The sequence below is a fragment of the Anomaloglossus baeobatrachus genome, chromosome 9 (genome assembly GCF_048569485.1).
Source record: "Anomaloglossus baeobatrachus isolate aAnoBae1 chromosome 9, aAnoBae1.hap1, whole genome shotgun sequence".
NCBI classification, from domain to species: Eukaryota; Metazoa; Chordata; class Amphibia; order Anura; family Aromobatidae; genus Anomaloglossus; species Anomaloglossus baeobatrachus.
In genome coordinates, this window is record NC_134361.1 from 16,598,022 (window position 1) to 16,621,270 (window position 23,249).

Consider the following 23,249-nt stretch of genomic DNA (forward strand, 5'->3'; position numbering starts at 1 on the left):
ACAAGCGGTTGTGGGATCTTGTAGATGTCGCTGCTGTTTCTCTTCAAACGTAAGTGATTCTAAAGAGAATCAATAAGACAGCGGCACAGGATCCCACGTTCACCGCCGCCGCACGCGGGCGATATATAACATGAAGAGGTTCAAGACTCTGCACTTTATTATATCAGAGGTGAAGATCTCGAGACTTTATTTTTCTTGAGATTAGGATCTGGAGTTTGGGCTGGGATTGGTTTCCTTTGTCCTCCGAGCAGGAAATAACAAGAGTTTGGAGCTGCGATGTAATGGCGGTTATTAAATTAGCGCAGTTTTGTCTGTTCTTTACGCATACGCTGTGAATAGATCAATGCAAACGGTGCGGGAAATGGAAATTAACTGCAGATTTCTGGAATGGAATTTTCTTATATTATAAAGGGGGGGAGGTAACAGCACCCCAAGGAGAACATGACCTCAGACATAACCCCCCTGCACCCTACAGATCACGTGACCTCAGATATAACTCCCTGCACCCCACAGATCACGTGGCTTTGGAGGGAGTTGGCTGGCTCCTGTGCTGCGTCTGACACCTATGAAGGCTGTGATTTCTGGGTGTTACTCGATGTTGGTGACGTTGATATAGTAGTGTTGTGCGGGTGTGGTGCTGGACGGGGTCACACTGGGCGTCCACTGGCCTCGGTAATGGGCTGTGACCAATGACCCAGCTGCTGCTGCCAAATGGAGGAATTTCAGGACTGTGGAGCAAACGGCAAAGAAGATGACACTGGCCCCGCACCACCCTGGAGAGCGTCTGTAGACACAAATGTATGAAGGGCATATAGGATCATAAAGTGTAAAAAATCCCAAAAACTCTGGCGACTGTAAAATATAATGAGAATGTAAAAATCTGGATATCTCTTACCACACAACACACCGGACAGATCAGAAGATGAGAACACCGGAGAGATCAGAAGATGAGAACACCGGACAGATAAGAAGGCGAGAACACCGGACAGATAAGAAGGCGAGAACACCGGACAGATCAGAAGATGAGAACACCGGACAGATCAGAAGATGAGAACACCGGACAGATCAGAAGATGAGAACACCGGAGAGATCAGAAGGCGAGAACACCGGAGAGATCAGAAGATGAGAACACCGGACAGATCAGAAGATGAGAACACCGGACAGATCAGAAGATGAGAACACCGGACAGATAAGAAGATGAGAACACCGGAGAGATCAGAAGATGAGAACACCGGACAGATCAGAAGATGAGAACACCGGACAGATCAGAAGATGAGAACACCGGACAGATCAGAAGATGAGAACACCAGACAGATCAGAAAGTGAGAACACCGGAGAGATCAGAAGGGAGCACACCGGACAGATCAGAAGGGAGAACTCCGGACAGATAAGAAGGTATGGACACCGGAGAGATCAGAAGGGAGAACACTGGACAGATCAGAAGGTGAGAACACCGGAGAGATCAGAAGGTGAGAACACCGAACAGATCAGAAGATGAGAACACCGAAGAGATCAGAAGGCGAGAACACCGGACAGATCAGAAGATGAGAACACCGGACAGATCAGAAGATGAGAACACCGAAGAGATCAGAAGATGAGAACACCGGACAGATCAGAAGATGAGAACACCAGACAGATCAGAAGGGAGAACACCGGACAGATCAGAAGGTGAGAACACCGGACAGATCAGAAGATGAGAACACCGGACAGATAAGAAGGCAGACACCGGACAGATCAGAAGATGAGAACACCGGACAGATCAGAAGATGAGAACACCGAAGAGATCAGAAGGTGAGAACACCGGAGAGATCAGAAGATGAGAACACCGAAGAAATCAGAAGATGAGAACACCGAAGAGATCAGAAGATGAGAACACCGGACAGATCAGAAGGTGAGAACACCGGAGAGATCAGAAGGGAGAACACCGGACAGATCAGAAGGTGAGAACACCGGAGAGATCAGAAGGTGAGGACACCGGACAGATAAGAAGGTGAGAACACCGGACAGATAAGAAGGTGAGGACACCGGAGAGATCAGAAGATGAGAACACCGGACAGATCAGAAGATGAGAACACCGGAGAGATCAGAAGGTGAGAACACCGAAGAGATCAGAAGGGAGAACACAGAACAGATCAGAAGATGAGAACACCGGACAGATAAGAAGGTGAGAACACCGGACAGATCAGAAGGGAGAACACCGGACAGATCAGAAGATGAGAACACCGGACAGATCAGAAGATGAGAACACCGGACAGATCAGAAGGGAGAACACCGGACAGATCAGAAGGTGAGAACACTGGACAGATCAGAAGATGAGAACACCGGACAGATCAGACAGCGAGAACACCGGACAGATCAGAAGATGAGAACACCGGACAGATCAGAAGATGAGAACACCGAACAGATCAGAAGATGAGAACACCGGACAGATCAGAAGATGAGAACACCGGACAGATCAGAAGGCGAGAACACCGGACAGATCAGAAGGAGAGAACACCGGACAGATCAGAAGGAGAGAACACCGGACAGATCAGAAGGTGAGAACACCGGACAGATCAGAAGGCGAGAACACCGGACAGATCAGAAGGAGAGAACACCGGACAGATCAGAAGGAGAGAACACCAGACAGATCAGAAGGTGAGAACACCGGACAGATCAGAAGGAGAGAACACCGGACAGATCAGAAGGAGAGAACACCGGACAGATCAGAAGGTGAGAACACTGGACAGATCAGAAGGTGAGAACACTGGACAGATCAGAAGGTGAGAACACCGGAGAGATCAGAAGGAGAGAACACCGGACAGATAAAAAGGTGAGAACACCGGACAGATCAGAAGGAGAGAACACCGGACAGATCAGAAGGTGAGAACACCGGAGAGATTAGAAGGTGAGAACACCGGACAGATCAGAAGATGAGAACACCGGAGAGATCAGAAGGTGAGAACACCGGACAGATCAGAAGATGAGAACACCAGACAGATCAGAAGGCGAGAACACCGGACAGATCAGAAGATGAGAACACCGGACAGATCAGAAGATGAGAACACCGGACAGATAAGAAGGCAGACACCGGACAGATCAGAAGGAGAGAACAACGGACAGATCAGAAGGTGAGAACACCGGACAGATCAGAAGGTGAGAACACCGGAGAGATCAGAAGGGAGAACACCGGCCAGATCAGAAGGAGAGAACACCGGACAGATCAGAAGGTGAGAACACCGGAGAGATCAGAAGGCGAGAACACCGGACAGATCAGAAGATGAGAACACCGGACAGATCAGAAGATGAGAACACCGGACAGATCAGAAGGCGAGAACACCGGACAGATCAGAAGATGAGAACACCGGACAGATCAGAAGATGAGAACACCGGAGAGATCAGAAGGTGAGAACACCGGACAGATCAGAAGATGAGAACTCCGGAGAGATCAGAAGGTGAGAACACCGGACAGATCAGAAGATGAGAACACCAGACAGATCAGAAGGCGAGAACACCGGACAGATCAGAAGATGAGAACACCGGACAGATCAGAAGATGAGAACACCGGACAGATAAGAAGGCAGACACCGGACAGATCAGAAGGAGAGAACACCGGACAGATCAGAAGGTGAGAACACTGGACAGATCAGAAGGTGAGAACACCGGACAGATCAGAAGGTGAGAACACCGGAGAGATCAGAAGGCGAGAACACCGGACAGATCAGAAGATGAGAACACCGGACAGATCAGAAGATGAGAACACCGGACAGATCAGAAGGCGAGAACACCGGACAGATCAGAAGATGAGAACACCGGACAGATCAGAAGATGAGAACACCGGAGAGATCAGAAGGTGAGAACACCGGACAGATCAGAAGATGAGAACACCGGAGAGATCAGAAGGTGAGAACACCGGACAGATCAGAAGATGAGAACACCAGACAGATCAGAAGGCGAGAACACCGGACAGATCAGAAGATGAGAACACCGGACAGATCAAAAGATGAGAACACCGGACAGATAAGAAGGCAGACACCGGACAGATCAGAAGGAGAGAACACCGGACAGATCAGAAGGTGAGAACACCGGACAGATCAGAAGGTGAGAACACTGGACAGATCAGAAGGTGAGAACACCGGAGAGATCAGAAGGAGAGAACACCGGACAGATAAGAAGGTGAGAACACCGGACAGATCAGAAGGTGAGAACACCGGAGAGATCAGAAGGGAGAACACCGGACAGATCAGAAGGAGAGAACAACGGACAGATCAGAAGGTGAGAACACCGGACAGATCAGAAGGTGAGAACACCGGAGAGATCAGAAGGGAGAACACCGGCCAGATCAGAAGGAGAGAACACCGGACAGATCAGAAGGTGAGAACACCGGAGAGATCAGAAGATGAGAACACCGGAGAGATCAGAAGGTGAGAACACCGGACAGATCAGAAGGTGAGAACACCGGAGAGATCAGAAGGTGAGAACACCGGACAGATCAGAAGATGAGAACACCGGACAGATCAGAAGGTGAGAACACCGGACAGATCAGAAGGTGAGAACACCGGACAGATCAGAAGATGAGAACACCGGACAGATCAGAAGGCGAGAACACCGGACAGATCAGAAGGCGAGAACACCGGACAGATCAGAAGATGAGAACACCGGACAGATCAGAAGATGAGAACACCGGAGAGATCAGAAGGTGAGAACACCGGACAGATCAGAAGGTGAGAACACCGGAGAGATCAGAAGGCGAGAACACCGGACAGATCAGAAGGCGAGAACACCGGAGAGATCAGAAGATGAGAACACCGAACAGATCAGAAGATGAGAACACCGGACAGATCAGAAGGGAGAACACCGGACAGATCAGAAGATGAGAACACCGGAGAGATCAGAAGGTGAGAACACCGGACAGATCAGAAGATGAGAACACCAGACAGATCAGAAGATGAGAACACCGGACAGATCAGAAGGTGAGAACACCGGACAGATCAGAAGATGAGAACACCGGACAGATCAGAAGATGAGAACACCGGACAGATCAGAAGATGAGAATACCGGACAGATCAGAAGATGAGAACACCGGACAGATCAGAAGATGAGAACATCGGACAGATCAGAAGATGAGAACACCGGACAGATCAGAAGATGAGAACACCGGACAGATCAGAAGATGAGAACACCGGAGAGATCAGAAGGTGAGAACACCGGACAGATCAGAAGGTGAGAACACCGGAGAGATCAGAAGGCGAGAACACCGGACAGATCAGAAGGCGAGAACACCGGAGAGATCAGAAGATGAGAACACCGAACAGATCAGAAGATGAGAACACCGGACAGATCAGAAGGGAGAACACCGGACAGATCAGAAGATGAGAACACCGGAGAGATCAGAAGGTGAGAACACCGGACAGATCAGAAGGTGAGAACACCGGACAGATCAGAAGGCGAGAACACCGGACAGATCAAAAGGGAGAACACCGGACAGATCAGAAGATGAGAACACCGGACAGATCAGAAGGTGAGAACACCGGACAGATCAGAAGGTGAGAACACTGGACAGATCAGAAGGTGAGAACACCGGAGAGATCAGAAGGAGAGAACACCGGACAGATAAGAAGTTGAGAACACCGGACAGATCAGAAGGTGAGAACACCGGAGAGATCAGAAGGGAGAACACCGGACAGATCAGAAGGAGAGAACAACGGACAGATCAGAAGGTGAGAACACCGGACAGATCAGAAGGTGAGAACACCGGAGAGATCAGAAGGGAGAACACCGGCCAGATCAGAAGGAGAGAACACCGGACAGATCAGAAGGTGAGAACACCGGAGAGATCAGAAGATGAGAACACCGGAGAGATCAGAAGGTGAGAACACCGGACAGATCAGAAGGTGAGAACACCGGAGAGATCAGAAGATGAGAACACCGGACAGATCAGAAGATGAGAACACCGGACAGATCAGAAGATGAGAACACCGGACAGATCAGAAGATGAGAACACCGGACAGATCAGAAGGTGAGAACACCGGACAGATCAGAAGATGAGAACACCGGACAGATCAGAAGGCGAGAACACCGGACAGATCAGAAGGCGAGAACACCGGACAGATCAGAAGATGAGAACACCGGACAGATCAGAAGATGAGAACACCGGAGAGATCAGAAGGTGAGAACACCGGACAGATCAGAAGGTGAGAACACAGGAGAGATCAGAAGGCGAGAACACCGGACAGATCAGAAGGCGAGAACACCGGAGAGATCAGAAGATGAGAACACCGAACAGATCAGAAGATGAGAACACCGGACAGATCAGAAGGGAGAACACCGGACAGATCAGAAGATGAGAACACCGGAGAGATCAGAAGATGAGAACACCGGACAGATCAGAAGATGAGAACACCAGACAGATCAGAAGATGAGAACACCGGACAGATCAGAAGGTGAGAACACCGGACAGATCAGAAGATGAGAACACCGGACAGATCAGAAGGCGAGAACACCGGACAGATCAGAAGATGAGAACACCGGACAGATCAGAAGATGAGAACACCGGACAGATCAGAAGATGAGAACACCGGAGAGATCAGAAGATGAGAACACCGAACAGATCAGAAGATGAGAACACCGGACAGATCAGAAGGGAGAACACCGGACAGATCAGAAGATGAGAACACCGGAGAGATCAGAAGGGAGAACACCGGCCAGATCAGAAGGAGAGAACACCGGACAGATCAGAAGGTGAGAACACCGGAGAGATCAGAAGATGAGAACACCGGAGAGATCAGAAGGTGAGAACACCGGACAGATCAGAAGGTGAGAACACCGGAGAGATCAGAAGATGAGAACACCGGAGAGATCAGAAGGTGAGAACACCGGACAGATCAGAAGGTGAGAACACCGGAGAGATCAGAAGATGAGAACACCGGACAGATCAGAAGATGAGAACACCGGACAGATCAGAAGGTGAGAACACCGGACAGATCAGAAGATGAGAACACCGGACAGATCAGAAGGCGAGAACACCGGACAGATCAGAAGGCGAGAACACCGGACAGATCAGAAGATGAGAACACCGGACAGATCAGAAGATGAGAACACCGGAGAGATCAGAAGGTGAGAACACCGGACAGATCAGAAGGTGAGAACACAGGAGAGATCAGAAGGCGAGAACACCGGACAGATCAGAAGGCGAGAACACCGGAGAGATCAGAAGATGAGAACACCGAACAGATCAGAAGATGAGAACACCGGACAGATCAGAAGGGAGAACACCGGACAGATCAGAAGATGAGAACACCGGAGAGATCAGAAGATGAGAACACCGGACAGATCAGAAGATGAGAACACCAGACAGATCAGAAGATGAGAACACCGGACAGATCAGAAGGTGAGAACACCGGACAGATCAGAAGATGAGAACACCGGACAGATCAGAAGATGAGAACACCGGACAGATCAGAAGATGAGAACACCGGACAGATCAGAAGGTGAGAACACCGGAGAGATCAGAAGGTGAGAACACCGGACAGATCAGAAGGTGAGAACACCGGAGAGATCAGAAGGCGAGAACACCGGACAGATCAGAAGGCGAGAACACCGGAGAGATCAGAAGATGAGAACACCGAACAGATCAGAAGATGAGAACACCGGACAGATCAGAAGGGAGAACACCGGACAGATCAGAAGATGAGAACACCGGAGAGATCAGAAGGTGAGAACACCGGACAGATCAGAAGGTGAGAACACCGGACAGATCAGAAGGCGAGAACACCGGACAGATCAAAAGGGAGAACACCGGACAGATCAGAAGATGAGAACACCGGAGAGATCAGAAGGTGAGAACACCGGACAGATCAGAAGGTGAGAACACCGGAGAGATCAGAAGGTGAGAACACCGGACAGATCAGAAGATGAGAACACCGGACAGATCAGAAGGTGAGAACACCGGACAGATCAGAAGGCGAGAACACCGGACAGATCAAAAGGGAGAACACCGGACAGATCAGAAGATGAGAACACCGGACAGATCAGAAGATGAGAACACCGGACAGATCAGAAGATGAGAACACCGGACAGATAAGAAGGCAGACACCGGACATTTCTCCAATCTGAAAATATTCACTTATTGAGAAATTTATGGCAGCGACACATCTCAAAAAATATGGACAGGAATAACAGAAGACGGAAAACGTAAGCAATCCTCAAGAAAAACAGCCGGAGAGTCAATGTCCAACTAAGTCCCATGACTGTATATAAAGAGCACATTTCTCAGAAGCAAAGACAACGATGGCCACCGACCTGGGAACAACTGCATCTAAAAGCTGGGGAAAGATTTCAGTAAAATGTTCCTATAAGGACGTTCTGTCAGTGGTCGCCTGACAACTCTAAAATGGCTACCATGGACAAGCGTAGCGCAAGCCACTCCGCTTACCAAATGCCATGGGTTGCCCTAGTAGTCACCCTTTAACCCCTGTATAGAGATATGGACGTAATCAGGGGCCCCCTAAGCTGCCGCATGGTGGTGCAGGCTGGCAGGAGTGGTTAGGGCCCCAGGGCTGGGGCCACGGAATAACTGCCGCATGGTGGTGCCAGCCGACAGGAGGGGTCAGGTAGCTGGGTCAGAACTAAGAGGGCAAGTAAAGTACAAAATCAGAATCTGAAAGAATAGGCAGAAACAAACGCCAAGGTCAAATCAAGTAACAATGATAACAACAAGGAACTAATCAGCCAGAACTCAACTAGAGAAGCCCAAGACTAGATCTGACGGGTTCTAGCAGTAAACTGGAAGCTTCAATAGGGTGTGGTGCTTTCCAATTGTGTGGTGCAGGGAGCTGGTAAATCCAGCTGCACCGCTCACACTCCCATACTGTGTGGCTGGTCAGAGCCTGCACCATCCAAATCTTTAGTTTCCGACATTTCCTCTAACACCAGCACCGCCCACAGAGTCAATATGGGGGCGGCTGAGGACAGAAGCAGATGTCGCGGGTCCTGGTGGAGATGTGACAATTTATCAACGTAAAGTATCAAAACTTCAAATATCCACCATCTACAGCACATAATATCATCATCAAAAGACTCTGGAGAAATCCATGTGCACAAGGGACAAGACCGATGGTCATTATTGGAGTCTTGTGATCTCTGGACCCTCAGGCGGCTCTACATCAATTACAGCCAAGATTTGGTGACGTGGATCACTGCTTGGGTTCCGGAATAATCCAGAAATGATTGTCTGTGATCACAACTGGGTGCACAATCCACAAATGAAAGTGAATGTTCCATCACGTAAAGAAGACGACATGTATCAGCACAATCCAGAAATGCTGACGTTCTATCTGGGCCAAAGCTCATTTATCATGGACGGCAAAAGGCAAAAGGGAAAATTATATGGGGTCAGATGAATTAAAATGTGAAATTCTTTATGGAAACCCCAAACGCTGTGTCCTGCAGACTCAGGAGAAGAGCGACCATCCAGCTTGCAATTGAATAGAGGGACCATCCAGCTTGTTATTAAGGAGAGGGACCATCCAACCTGTTATCGAGGAGAGGGACCGTTCAGCTTGCTATTGAGTAGAGGGACCATCCAGCTTGCTATTGAGTAGAGGGACCATCCAGCTTGCTATTGAGTAGAGGGACCATCCAGCTTGCTATTGAGTAGAGGGACCATCCAGCTTGCTATTGAGTAGAGGGACTGTCCAGCTTGCTATTGAGTAGAGTGACCATCCAGCTTGCTATTGAGTAGAGGGACCATCCAGCTTGCTATTGAGTAGAGGGACCATCCAGCTTGCTATTGAGTAGAGTGACCATCCAGCTTGCTATTGAGTAGAGGGACTGTCCAGCTTGCTATTGAGTAGAGGGACCATCCAGCTTGCTATTGAGTAGAGTGACTATCCAGCTTGCTATTGAGTAGAGGGACCATCCAGCTTGCTATTGAGTAGAGTGACTATCCAGCTTGCTATTGAGTAGAGGGACCATCCAGCTTGCTATTGAGTAGAGTGACTATCCAGCTTGCTATTGAGTAGAGGGACCATCCAGCTTGCTATTGAGTAGAGGGACCATCCAGCTTGCTATTGAGTAGAGGGACCATCCAGCTTGCTATTGAGTAGAGTGACCATCCAGCTTGCTATTGAGTAGAGGGACCATCCAGCTTGCTATTGAGTAGAGGGACTGTCCAGCTTGCTATTGAGTAGAGTGACCATCCAGCTTGCTATTGAGTAGAGGGACCATCCAGCTTGCTATTGAGTAGAGGGACCATCCAGCTTGCTATTGAGTAGAGTGACCATCCAGCTTGCTATTGAGTAGAGGGACTGTCCAGCTTGCTATTGAGTAGAGGGACCATCCAGCTTGCTATTGAGTAGAGTGACTATCCAGCTTGCTATTGAGTAGAGGGACCATCCAGCTTGCTATTGAGTAGAGTGACTATCCAGCTTGCTATTGAGTAGAGGGACCATCCAGCTTGCTATTGAGTAGAGTGACTATCCAGCTTGCTATTGAGTAGAGGGACCATCCAGCTTGCTATTGAGTAGAGGGACCATCCAGCTTGCTATTGAGTAGAGGGACCATCCAGCTTGCTATTGAGTAGAGTGACCATCCAGCTTGCTATTGAGTAGAGGGACTGTCCAGCTTGCTATTGAGTAGAGTGACCATCCAGCTTGCTATTGAGTAGAGTGACCATCCAGCTTGCTATTGAGTAGAGGGACCATCCAGCTTGCTATTGAGTAGAGGGACCATCCAGCTTGCTATTGAGTAGAGTGACCATCCAGCTTGCTATTGAGTAGAGGGACCATCCAGCTTGCTATTGAGTAGAGGGACCATCCAGCTTGCTATTGAGTAGAGGGACCATCCAGCTTGCTATTGAGTAGAGTGACCATCCAGCTTGCTATTGAGTAGAGGGACTGTCCAGCTTGTTATTAAGGAGAGGGACCATCTAACCTGTTATCGAGGAGAGGGACCGTTCAGCTTGTTATTGAAGAGAGAGACCATCAAGTTTGTTATCGAGGAGAGAGACCATCAAGTTTGTTATCGAGGAGTCAATCAATCCAGTTTGTTAATGAGAAAAGGGATCATCCAGCTTGTTATTGAGAGGGACTCTCCAGCCTGATACGGAGGAGAGGAACCTCCAGCTTTTTATCAAGGAAAGGGACCATTGAGCTTGTTATTGAGGTTGAAGGACAATCCAGCTTGTTATTGAGGAGAGGGTCCATCCAGCTTGTTCTCAAGGAGAGGGACCATCCAACTTATCAGTGCACGGTTTTGCATCTCTGACGGTATGGGGGGCAATAGTGCCTATGGCAGGGGCAGCTTATACAGAAAGGGGCCATCAGTGCTAAGCATTATATAGAAGTCTATCTTAGGGAAAATCCTATATATAACAGGATATTAGTAAAACCACATACTGCATGCATCACAGCAGCATGGCTCCCCTCCCACCGCAGTCCAGACCGTTCACCAATAGAAAACATTTGGTGCAATGGTGGACAAGGCTCGGGCATAATGGAGGACACAACCTAGGAACAATAATGGTCACTGCCATTTAAAAAGTTGCAAACAAATTGCAAAATCACTTGAGTACAGGGGTAAAAACTAGAGTAACAGTTCTAGACTGAAGTGGTTTGTTTAAACATGTGACAAATTTATATTTTGGAAAGTCCAGGAAGAGACAGACAGACAGACAGACAGACGGACGGACGGATAGATAGATAGAGGGATAGATAGATAGACATGAGACACACATGCAGAGATCTGGAGAGGTAAGTCCCGCGGCTCCACACCTACATGTCCTTTGTCGTCCATCTCGTTGTTGGTGAGTTTGACACGGTCGAAGCTGATGATCTGTCTCATCCAGGTCTCTCCGGAGCAGGGGGAGTCGGGGTGCACGTAGAGTCGGGGGGAAATGCAGGAATGATCCGTGTTTCCAGCCACCATCCACTGTGAGCTGTGATAAACGTACCTATAAAGACAGGGAGACATGGCTGATCCGCGGGGGCGGTGCTAACATAAAAGCTGAGCTCTGATTGGATGTTCTGGGCAACAAAGTTTTTTTTTTACTATCAGACAGTTCTAATGAATGAGGCCCAACAATTGCTAACCTGTACAGATCACAAAAGGGGACGAGGGGCCTGTTTTCATGGCCCACGATACACACAGAGCAGCTACACACGATCCCAAAACTGCTCATATAATATAACACTGATACCTGTATCGCTTGGAGTCGACGGGAACCACGTCCAGAGCGATGTAATACTGCTTAGTGGGGTCCAGGCCCTTCACTTTGATTCGCACAGAGGGGAACATTCGCCTACAACGGGTGAAATACATAGAAGAGATTATAGACATAAAGCAGGAGCAAAATACCACCTATACATAAATATACATTATATGGAGAAAAGTATGTTCCCCCCACCCACATCCATCTACAGGGGCTTCCCTGTCCTCCATCTACATCCATACAAATTAATATGATGTTGCCCCTCTGCAGATACAATGGGTGAAATAAGTATTGAACACGTCACCAAGTTTCTAAGTAAATGTATTTCACATGGTGCTAGTGACATGAATTTCTCACCAGATGTCGGTAACAACCCATCCCATCCACAGAGGCAAAAAAATCAAACCATAAATATCCATAAATGACACAGGGAAAAAGTATTTAACACATGAAGAAAGAGAGGTACAAAAAGTCCTGGAGAGTCCTGACACCCGCTGGAATCTATCAGCAATTAGACAACAATGCTGCTACTTAGGGAAAAATAAAATCAACTGGTTCAACTGATGGCCGAGAAATAGATGTCTCATTGCCAAGGTGCCACACAAGAAACATCTCATGATGGGTAAAACCAGTGAGCTGACACTACACCTAAAAAGTTAAGTGCACGAGTGTAGTTGGCCACAGCTCTGTGCACACCTAAAAAGATGATCACCACAGGACCAGACGGATCCCCTTCCCAACATTTGCTGTACATGTACAATGCATGTTTAGAGCGGGTGCATAGAGTTGGCTCACAGGCTGAGCCTGCACGAGATCCGGCAGATAACTCACTCTATGTGCGGTATAGTGCGGGCTCAGTCCAGTTGTTGGGGTCATGTAGTCTTTCGCTGTAATCTGCAGTCACTCTCTATGCCTGCAGACTTCTTACTCCTCACAGTGTGAACCAAATGCTGTGAGAGTGGGCGGTCATGTGACCACAAGTATGACATTCCTATACTTCAGGCCACATTCCAACTAGACGTGTATTGTCCATCAGAATGACATCAGCAATAACGTCCATCAACAGAGTAGAGGAGCAGAGGAAGAGCTGCCCTGTCGGTGAGACGTCAGTGAAAGCCGCAGAATCACCGGCAGGTCTGTGATCGTTCTGCACCAGGTAAAACAGGCAGGTGGTCAGCAAATACCTGCCTGTTAGTCCTTAGGCAGTGTAAAAAATATGAAATATTTCTGGACAACCCCTTTAAGACATGGGGAACAATACTTTTCTCCATATAGTGTATGACCATTGCCGTCCTCATGGCTTCCTCACCTCCCGGCTTTTGTGATGATCATCTCGGTCCCGATCTGGTGGAATCTCCTCCATAGATCTCCTCCCTGCAGCTCCACCTGGACGCCGCTGTCTTTGCTCGTCGCTGGCTCTGGAGATGGAGACGCTGCGGATTTGGGTCTTTTCTCTGCTGGGATGAGAGTAATATTGATGCATTACTGGCAGAAAGGATCGGAGGGGCGAGTGTGAGGGGGACTAGATGAGAAGCTGCAATACGGTGCTGTAATATTGAGGGGTCACTCACACCGGCGTGGAAATACGGTGCCTGCAACGCGAGAAAGAAGGGATCGCACTCGCAACAATGTTATCCCCGAGGCCGAGCTCATCTGAGAGGTTTACACTCGCAGCGTTCTTTATTCCGGAAAGTTCCACGTGGTCGATTTTCCGCCGCATAAAAACTGCACAGAAATCTGCAGCGACAAATCCTGCTGGGGATTTCACTACAGAAAAAGAGCAGATTCTCCACACGTCTCGCCCTATGGTGAAAAACGCTCTCACGTCTGCGGTATAAACTGACACTGTCACTTTCAGGGTTTTTTCTGCAGCAAAGGAATGAGACTTAGTTACATCTCATTCATAACACGGAGGAATTTATAGCAATATATAAGCTAATAAAATAAATAAATAAATAATAAATAATGAAATAAATCAAAAAATAAATAATGAAATAAATAAATAATGAAATAAATAATAAAATAAATAAATAATGAAATAAACAATTAAATAATGAAATAAATAATGAAATAATTAAACACGCAGCAAATTTTCCCAGAGTAAATCTGCAGCATTAACAATTAGCAGGAACTTAGTATTATGTGATATTATAATGGGACAATATAATGCACCAATGTCATTATATAGTGTAAATATTATTATACACTGAGATCAATATATAAAATGCATTAATGTCATTATATAATATCTAGTAATAAAGACATCACCAAATACTGGAATCATTATAGAAGGACAATATAATCCTCCAGTGCCGTTGTATAGAGCTGTAGAGTAATAAAGGGATTATATATGGGTTCATTGTATCTGATTATGGCACAATATGATCCTTCATAGCTATAAACAGTTGAAATATAATATACTATTAATAGTATTACAAGGTAATATCATACATGGGGCTTATTGTCTAGTATTTGTGACATTGTAACATCCCGATTGTCTTTAGTATTCAATCTATCAGATATCATATAATATTATAGCTATTATTACATTATAATGCTCTCGTTACCTTTCTGCAGTATTACTATATTATCTTACATTACGTTATTATATACTGCACTCATTATATAGTATATATATATATATATATATATATATATATATATATACTGTATATATTTTATATTTAGCATAACATCACTTGATTCTATTTATTGCTTCACCTTCATTCCTATAGTATTTGTATCCGGTGTAAATATATTGTTGTGGTCATAGACTGAAGACGTTATAATCACCAAGATGTCGTTATTATAAAGTATTATCAATTATTAGGACGACAGGACAGTATAATCCGCCGGCTGCCATCATGTAGGATTAGGAGCTCTAGACTTATGACTATATAATATATTGGGGTCATTATATGGTATTATGAAGTCACAGAATTGCACGATGTTATAATACTTTCAGGCCATTATACATTATTATGAGGCATTACAGCTGTCGTGACGCCATCATTCACATGATTAGAGGATGTTATTATACAGAATTATCCTATTATACTTCAGATTGTATTATATACAAATATACGTTTGCAGAAAGTAGAAGCCGACACGGGACCTGAGCAATTTTTCTTTCTTTCATTTTATCCTATACTATATAGATTAAATGGAAATGTCTGCTAGAAAGGTGTAAAGTGATAAGTGGGGTTTATAGGAGTATAATACTCCAGGAGCCATTATACAGTATAATCTGCAGGAACTTAGTGTCAGAATCAGATCAGTGATATTCTCATGTTGTTCTAGACCTGGTGTATTATACAGTATATAACATAATATACAGCATTATTTACTATCAACTATATAATAGTATAATACATTATAGGATGGTAGAAAACACCAGGAATATAAAGTAAAGTTCATTGTATTAGAAAACAAGTCAGCATAATGTATTGTTATTTAAAGTTATAAAGCAAGTTATGTCAATATATAGAAATAATATAGACTGTAATAAATAATATTATAGATCGTCATAATACACCGGGTATCATAACACAGTGTTATAGAATAAAACAATACACTGAAAACCGTGAGAGAGCGTTATATAAGAGGCTTAGATTATTATCTAATATTATAATATTAAACAATTCAATAAAGTGTTATCTAAAGCGCTGTGGAATTAATAGCGCTATATAAATGAATAAAATTATTATTATTATCTAGTTGTGTAATAAAATGACAATCACTGAAATGTACAATAAATGGATAGAATTCAATAGATAAACATTAAATACACCAAGAGTATACAGAATTATTTGATTTTTGCTGATATATATGGTGGGTTTTATACACCAGAAATACGTGGCGTTATCTTGTATCATTATGGGATGGTTTATAGTACTAAGTAATTGTATTAATATATATTATTATTATTATTATTATTCACCACAAATACAGTATTACCTTGTATCTTTACAGGATGGTTTATAATATAAAGTAATTATAATATATGTTATTAAACACCATAAATATATAGTGTTACATTGTATCATTATGGAATGTTATAGCACACCTGGAGTTTATAGGATTAAGTAATTCTATTAATATATGTTGTTATTATTATAAACCACCTATACGTAGCGTTATCTTGTATCATTATGGGATGGTTTATAGTACTAAGTAGTTCTAATAATATATGTTATTATACGGCAGAAATACGTAGTGTTAACTTGTATCATTATGGCGTGTTACAATACACCTGAAGCTTATTGTACGAATTAATTGTATTAATAATTATTATTAATATACACCAGATATACATAGCATTATCTTGTATCATTATGGGATGTTATAGCACATCTGGAGTTTATAGTATTACGTAATTCTATTAATATATTATTATTATTATTATTATTACTATTATTATTATTATTCACCACAAATACATAGTGATATATTATCTTGTATCATCATTGGAAAGTTTATAATACTAAGTACTTCTAATAAATTTTATTATACACCAGAAATATATAGTGTTATCTTGTATCATTATGGGATGTTATATTACACCTGGAGTTTATGGTACTAATTAATTTTATTAATATATATTATTATTATCCACCAGAAATAAATTGTGTTATTCTGTATCATTATGGGATGGTTTATAGTACTAAGTAGTTCTAATAATATACATTATTATATATTGTATATACACCAAAAATATATAGTGTTATTTTGTATCATTACATGATGGTTTATAGTAATAAGTAATTATATTAATATATATTATTAAACACTGGAAATACATAGTGTTAACTTGTATCATTATGGAGCTTTACAATACACCTGGAATTTATTGTACTAAGTAATTCTATTAATAAATATTATTATTATTATTATTATTATTATTATACAAATTCAGTGTTATCTTGTATCATTACAGGATTGATTACAGGACTAAGTAGTTCTAATAAATTTTATTAAACACCAGAAATATACAGTGTTATCTTGTATCATTATGGGATGTTATAATACACCTGGAGTTTGTAGCCATATTTAGTTGTACTAATATAAGATGTTATAATAAATCAGGATAAGATATAGGGTCGTATTCTTATAATATACAATAACTGTGAGATATTGCGGAATCTATCAGGAAAAGTAGAAAAGTAACAGCTGCTACATGTAGGTTCTGGTGTCAGGATCCAGAAATGACCAGAACTGTTATCACTGCCTCCATCCACTTCCAATAATTTGTCATCCAACAAAATGCGCAAAAAAGAAAATGTATCGTCAGTGACGGCGCAGTCCGGGCGGATCTACCGGATCATCTGTGTCCGCATCCATTACCAACTGATGCGCCATCATCAGACGCTTCTATTTACACATGAAAAGATTATTTTAAGAAATTCCACATCTTTTGCAATATTTTGTGCTACGTTTTAGTTCCAATGCTAAATATAAGTCAATAGAAATATGAGACATGATATAAACAGCGCATTTTTGTGGCCAGATGTTGTTAGAGGTATTTGTTTTAGGATAGGGCCCCACTTTGCGTTCTCCTACTTGCATTTCTAAATGCACCTTTTTGGCTTAATTGATTTGACCAAAGTTGCCTTTTTCAGAAATTTAGCGCTGAAAACGCATGCGTATTTACTGCGTTTTAGATGCGTTTTCAGCGCTTTTTACATGCTTTTCCACCTGCGTTTTGATAGATGCGTTTTGAACATCAAGACACCGCTAAATAAAGTTTACACAGTCAAACTCAATGAAAAAATTGGAAAAAAATAAACAAATCTATATTTTTGTGAAAAATAATGAAAATAGATTAATTTAATGAAATTATAGCGGTAATATGATATTAAATGGAAAAATAGCAATAATTTATTAAAATTCTTATTTTTAATTGTCGGACTGTGTGTGTGTGTAAAGGGACATATGAAATCATTATTTTGAAGTCCAAAACGCATGCTTTCTGCACTGGAAAAGCAGGTAAAACGCAGGAATTTGCTGGAATCTTGGTTTTTGCCATTTCTCATAGACTTCAATGTTAGCAAAACGCACCCAAAATGGCAAAAACAATTGACATGCTGCTTCTTTGAAGACATGGTTTTTGCCACAAATTATGCCACAAATTATGCAAATTAAACGCAGCGTTTTGAAACGCAAAGTGTGGTCAGAAATTTCACAATTTCCATAGGATATCATGGAAAAATAAAATGCAAGCCATTTGGCCATAAAACGCTGCAGCTCAAAACGCTGCAGAAACGCAGGTTAAAAACGCAAAGTGGGGCCTAGCCTTACACTTTTGGTGTATTTTATCCCAAATACAGCAGCTTCTGAGTGTGATTTGTATGTGCATCATAGATTTCTCTAATGGAAAAAAAAAAATGAAAAAAAAACCCACAAATATTTATGAAAAAGCAACAATATTTTTGAAAATATTTATGAAAAAGTATATTTTTTGCTTGTGCTTGAATAAATAAAGGCCTGATTTCCGCGGTGAGAATGAGAACCTCCGCAGCGTCTGCTCGGGGCGGACAATTTTCACTATCAGTGATTTTATCGCATGCAAATAAAACATCTGACTAGTCTCCTGTTCATTAGGGCTCAGTCAGATATTTATTTATTGTTACCATTTGCAAAAAAATCCCTGTTTTTTCTCAGCGTTTTTGATCAGATTTTTATCCGTTTTTTCTATGCAAAAAAAATAAAACTGATGGAGTTTTCGCCAGCTTCTATTGAGCAGAGTGATAAACGGACGACACACGGAGGCATCAGAGCGCAGCGCGATTTGTTCACGGTCCAAAAAAAATTGCATTCAGATCAAAATCAGGCAAATCTCAGATTTGTTTTTTTTTTGCAAACCACTCATCCATTAACATGTGAACAGCCCCATAGACTATAATAGGTAAGAATGATATGCATGGAACTGAGGTGTGAACGCGCCCCTAGACTAACGCGCCCCTAGAATATGACAGGAGCCGATCACCCCAGACCTGGGCAGATTCCAACTGTGGATTTTGGTGCAAATGTGAAGCACAATTTTACATTACAAAAGGTGAAATCTGCAACAGAAATTGTCATATTGGGTATTTCCTAAATCTGCTGGCTTTTGTCTCATGGATTTGTTCCCTATAAAAATAAATGCAAAAACAAAACTTTGTGCAATTGGAGAAAACGGAGCAGAGAATGGAAGCTGCCCTATAATATCACTCTATATGGTGCTACAAGCATAATGATCGCATGATGATGATTGTATCCCAATCCATGACCGATTGGATTTAGTCTGGTATCAGGAGGTAGTCGGGACGGACAATGGGCTCCGGTATCAAACAGAGAACCGCACGTGTTTCCGATGCGGCATATAGATCTGTATACACCGGGCAGAGCGCAGTCCTCTGCACTTCCCACATCCCGGAGTTTCCCTTCTTTGTGAGCCCGCATTGTGCGCCTATAATCCGTGTGCTGTCCCCCATCATTCCTTCCCAGGGTCTGGGGTCCCCTCTTCCTCCTCTGCCCCCCACACTCCCCCTTCTCCCGGTGCCGACCGCCGCTCTCTTCTTCCTGTGCCTCCCTCTTTGCGCCCGCATTTAGCGCCGGTAATCCGGGTGTTACCATCATTCCTCTCCTTATAGGGTGCTCCGGTCTCTGGGGTCCCCTCTTCTGAGCCCCTTGTAAGGGGGGGGCCCTTACACACACACACACACACACACACACACACACACACACACACACACACACACACACACACTCTCACCCTTCTCCTGATGCCGGCCGCCGCTCTCTTCTTCCTCCTCTTTGCGCCCATTAGCGCCTGTAATCCAGGAGTACCCCATCATTCCTCTCTCTGCAGGGTGCTCCAGGGTCTGAGGTCATCTCTTTGGCCCCTTTGCCTCCTCTGTGCCCCCACACTCCCCCTTCTCCTGGTGCCGGCCGCCGCTCTCTTTTTCCTCCTGCGCCATCCTTTTTGCGCCCGTATTTTGCGCCGGTAATCCGGGTGTTCCCATCATTCCTCGCCCTGCAGGGTGCTCCAGGGTCCGGTTGTCCCCATCATTCCTCGCCCTGCAGGGTGCTCCGGTCTCTGGGGTCTCCTCCTCTGCACCCCTCCACCCACTTGCTCTTCTCCTGGTGCCGGCCGCGGCGGTCTTCTTCCTCCTGCGTTTTCCTCTTTGCGCCCATTAGCTCCTATAATCCGGGTGTCCCCCATTATTCCTCCCTCTGCAGGGTGCTCCGGGGTCTGGGGTCCCCATTATTCCTCCCTCTGCAGGGTGCTCCGGGGTCTGGGGTCCCCATTATTCCTCCCTCTGCAGGGTGCTCCGGGGTCCCCATTATTCCTCCCTCTGCAGGGTGCTCCGGGGTCTGGGGTCCCCATTATTCCTCCCTCTGCAGGGTGCTCCGGGGTCTGGGGTCCCCATTATTCCTCCCTCTGCAGGGTGCTCCGGGGTCCCCATTATTCCTCCCTCTGCAGGGTGCTCCGGGGTCTGGGGTCCCCATTATTCCTCCCTCTGCAGGGTGCTCCGGGGTCCCCATTATTCCTCCCTCTGCAGGGTGCTCCGGGGTCTGGGGTCCCCATTATTCCTCCCCCTGCAGGGTGCTCCGGGGTCCCCTCTTCCTCCTCTGCCCCCCACACTCACCCTTGTCCTGGTGCCGGCCGCCGCGCTCCTCTTCCTCCTGCGTTTTCCTCTTTGCGCCCATTAGCGCCTCCACGGAGAAGGCGTGCGCCCGGGAGCTGAGCGCCATGGTGACTGCTGCCCCCCTCCTGTCAGCGCCGACCCCAGGGGGAGGCCCGCGCCCCCCTCACCCGAAAAGTGCAGCCACCAATCAGCGGGCGCAGCCCGGGAGGGGGAGGACATCGATCAATTATCGGACGCGGATCCTTCTGTCTTCATCACTTGTCTCAGTCATATTTGGTGACACCAGAGAGCAGTAGCTGCCACATAACCTGTTATCAACTTATCACCGCTATTATCACTGTGGAAATGTAATTGTAAAGAATATGTCTGTGACCATATAATATCACTAAAGATATACTATATATATATATATATATATATATATATATATATATATATATATATATATATATATATATATATATATCTCCACTATATGCTATATATACACACACTATATGTTATACTGTATATACACACTATGTGCTATATATACTGTATATCCACTATATGCTATATATAAATACTCTGTACTACATACACACTATATATACACACAATATATACTATATATACTCACTCTATATACACTATAAATACACATGATATACTATAATACACTATATATATATACATACTATATACTATATGTATACACTATGTACTATAACACACTATATACACTATACACACAATATGTATACTATATATACTCACTATGTACTATATACGCACTATATATATATATACACACAATATATACTATATGTACACACTATATATACACACTATATATATACTATATGTACACACTATGTGCTATATATATATATATATATATATATATATATACACACACACACACACACTATATGCTATATATATACACTATGTAGTATATATATATACACACAATATATAATATATACTCACTATATACACTATATATACACACACACACTATATACTATATATACACACTATGCACTATATACACACCATATATACTACATATATAGTATATACACAATATATACTATATATACACACTGTATACTATATATACTCACTATATATACTATATATACACACACCGTATACTATATACTCACTATATATACTATATATACACACTATATACTAAATCATATCACTATATATATACTATATATACACACCATATACTATATACTCACTATATACTCACTATATATACACACTATATACTAAATCATATCACTATATATGCTATATACATACACACACAATATACTATATGTACACACTGTAATATATATACACCCTGTATAAATTATTATTTTTTCATTTTTATTGATGCAGCATTATGTATATATTATTGGGATGTTTCAGGTTCTATACCAAGACTCCATCTCCCCTGTATATTATTGCTGGGAAGTGGTTATATATTATATTGTGTTATATACTGTCTCACATTTTTTTCTGTGTATATAGCATACATTATAGCACTGTATTATATATTAGGCTCTTATTCTATTATTATGATGCATTATATAATATAAAACTATTGTGTCTCCGACTGTATAATGTTGCTAAGGACATATATATTATTGTTATATATTTTATATTATGTATTATGGTTCTCCCTATAATTCTGTAGTGTATATAAACTATGGTAGTGTTACACTATATATAATAATTCAGCAAGACAATGATCCCAAACACACAGCCGAGAAAATGCTCAACTAGTTTCAGAGAAAGAAAATAAATCTGCTAGAATGGCCGAGCGGATCACATCACCGGAGCAGGATCCAATAGAAAATGTCTGGAAGGAACTAAAGCTCAGAGTTCAGAGAAGGAGCCGGGACCTGCAGGATGTGAGGAGTGTGTGCGGAAGAATGGGCCAAAATCCACCTGAGCAATGCAGGTGACTAGTGTCTCCATACAGGATGTGAGGAGTGTGTGCGAAAGAATGGGCCAAAATCCACCTGAGCAATGCAGGCGACTAGTGTCTCCATACAGGATGTGAGGAGTGTGTGCGGAAGAATGGGCCAAAATCCACCTGAGCAATGCAGGCGACTAGTGTCTCCATACAGGAGGAGTCTGAAAGCTTCATCACCAACAAAGGAGAATGCACCAAGTATTATGTACATTTAAGTCATGTGTTCAATACTTTTTCTCTTTGTCCTTTCTAATTATTACACAATTTATAGATATCTATGGTGATTTCTTTGCCTGTGTGGATTGGATGGGTTGTTACCGACATCTGGTGAGAAGTTCATGTCAATAGCCGCTTTAGAAATGCAGTATAGTTACTTAGGAAACTGGTGACGTGTTCAATACTTATTTCACCCGCTGTATATGATAATGGTGTCTTCGATCAGATATTTTGGTTCTCACTGAATAATATCACT

General features: G+C 43.6%; 1 protein-coding gene across 2 annotated transcripts in view; it reads right to left on the reverse strand.

Annotated features, from left to right (window-relative positions):
* TBX22 (T-box transcription factor 22) overlaps nucleotides 1–20,923 on the reverse strand; it is a 35,357-nt gene extending 14,434 nt beyond the window's left edge. Inside the window, exons 1-4 of one of the 2 annotated variants that reach the window (XM_075322384.1) lie at nucleotides 20,818–20,923; nucleotides 13,497–13,644; nucleotides 12,176–12,277; nucleotides 11,755–11,929 (exon numbers count right to left, since the gene is read on the reverse strand). In XM_075322384.1, coding sequence (XP_075178499.1) covers nucleotides 11,755–11,929; nucleotides 12,176–12,277; nucleotides 13,497–13,644; nucleotides 20,818–20,923 — 531 coding nt within the window. Of the gene's footprint in view, nucleotides 1–11,754; nucleotides 11,930–12,175; nucleotides 12,278–13,496; nucleotides 13,645–20,811 lie in introns of both variants that reach the window. The other variant, XM_075322383.1, reaches the window with a different exon arrangement.
* Nucleotides 20,924–23,249: the final 2,326 nt, after the last annotated feature.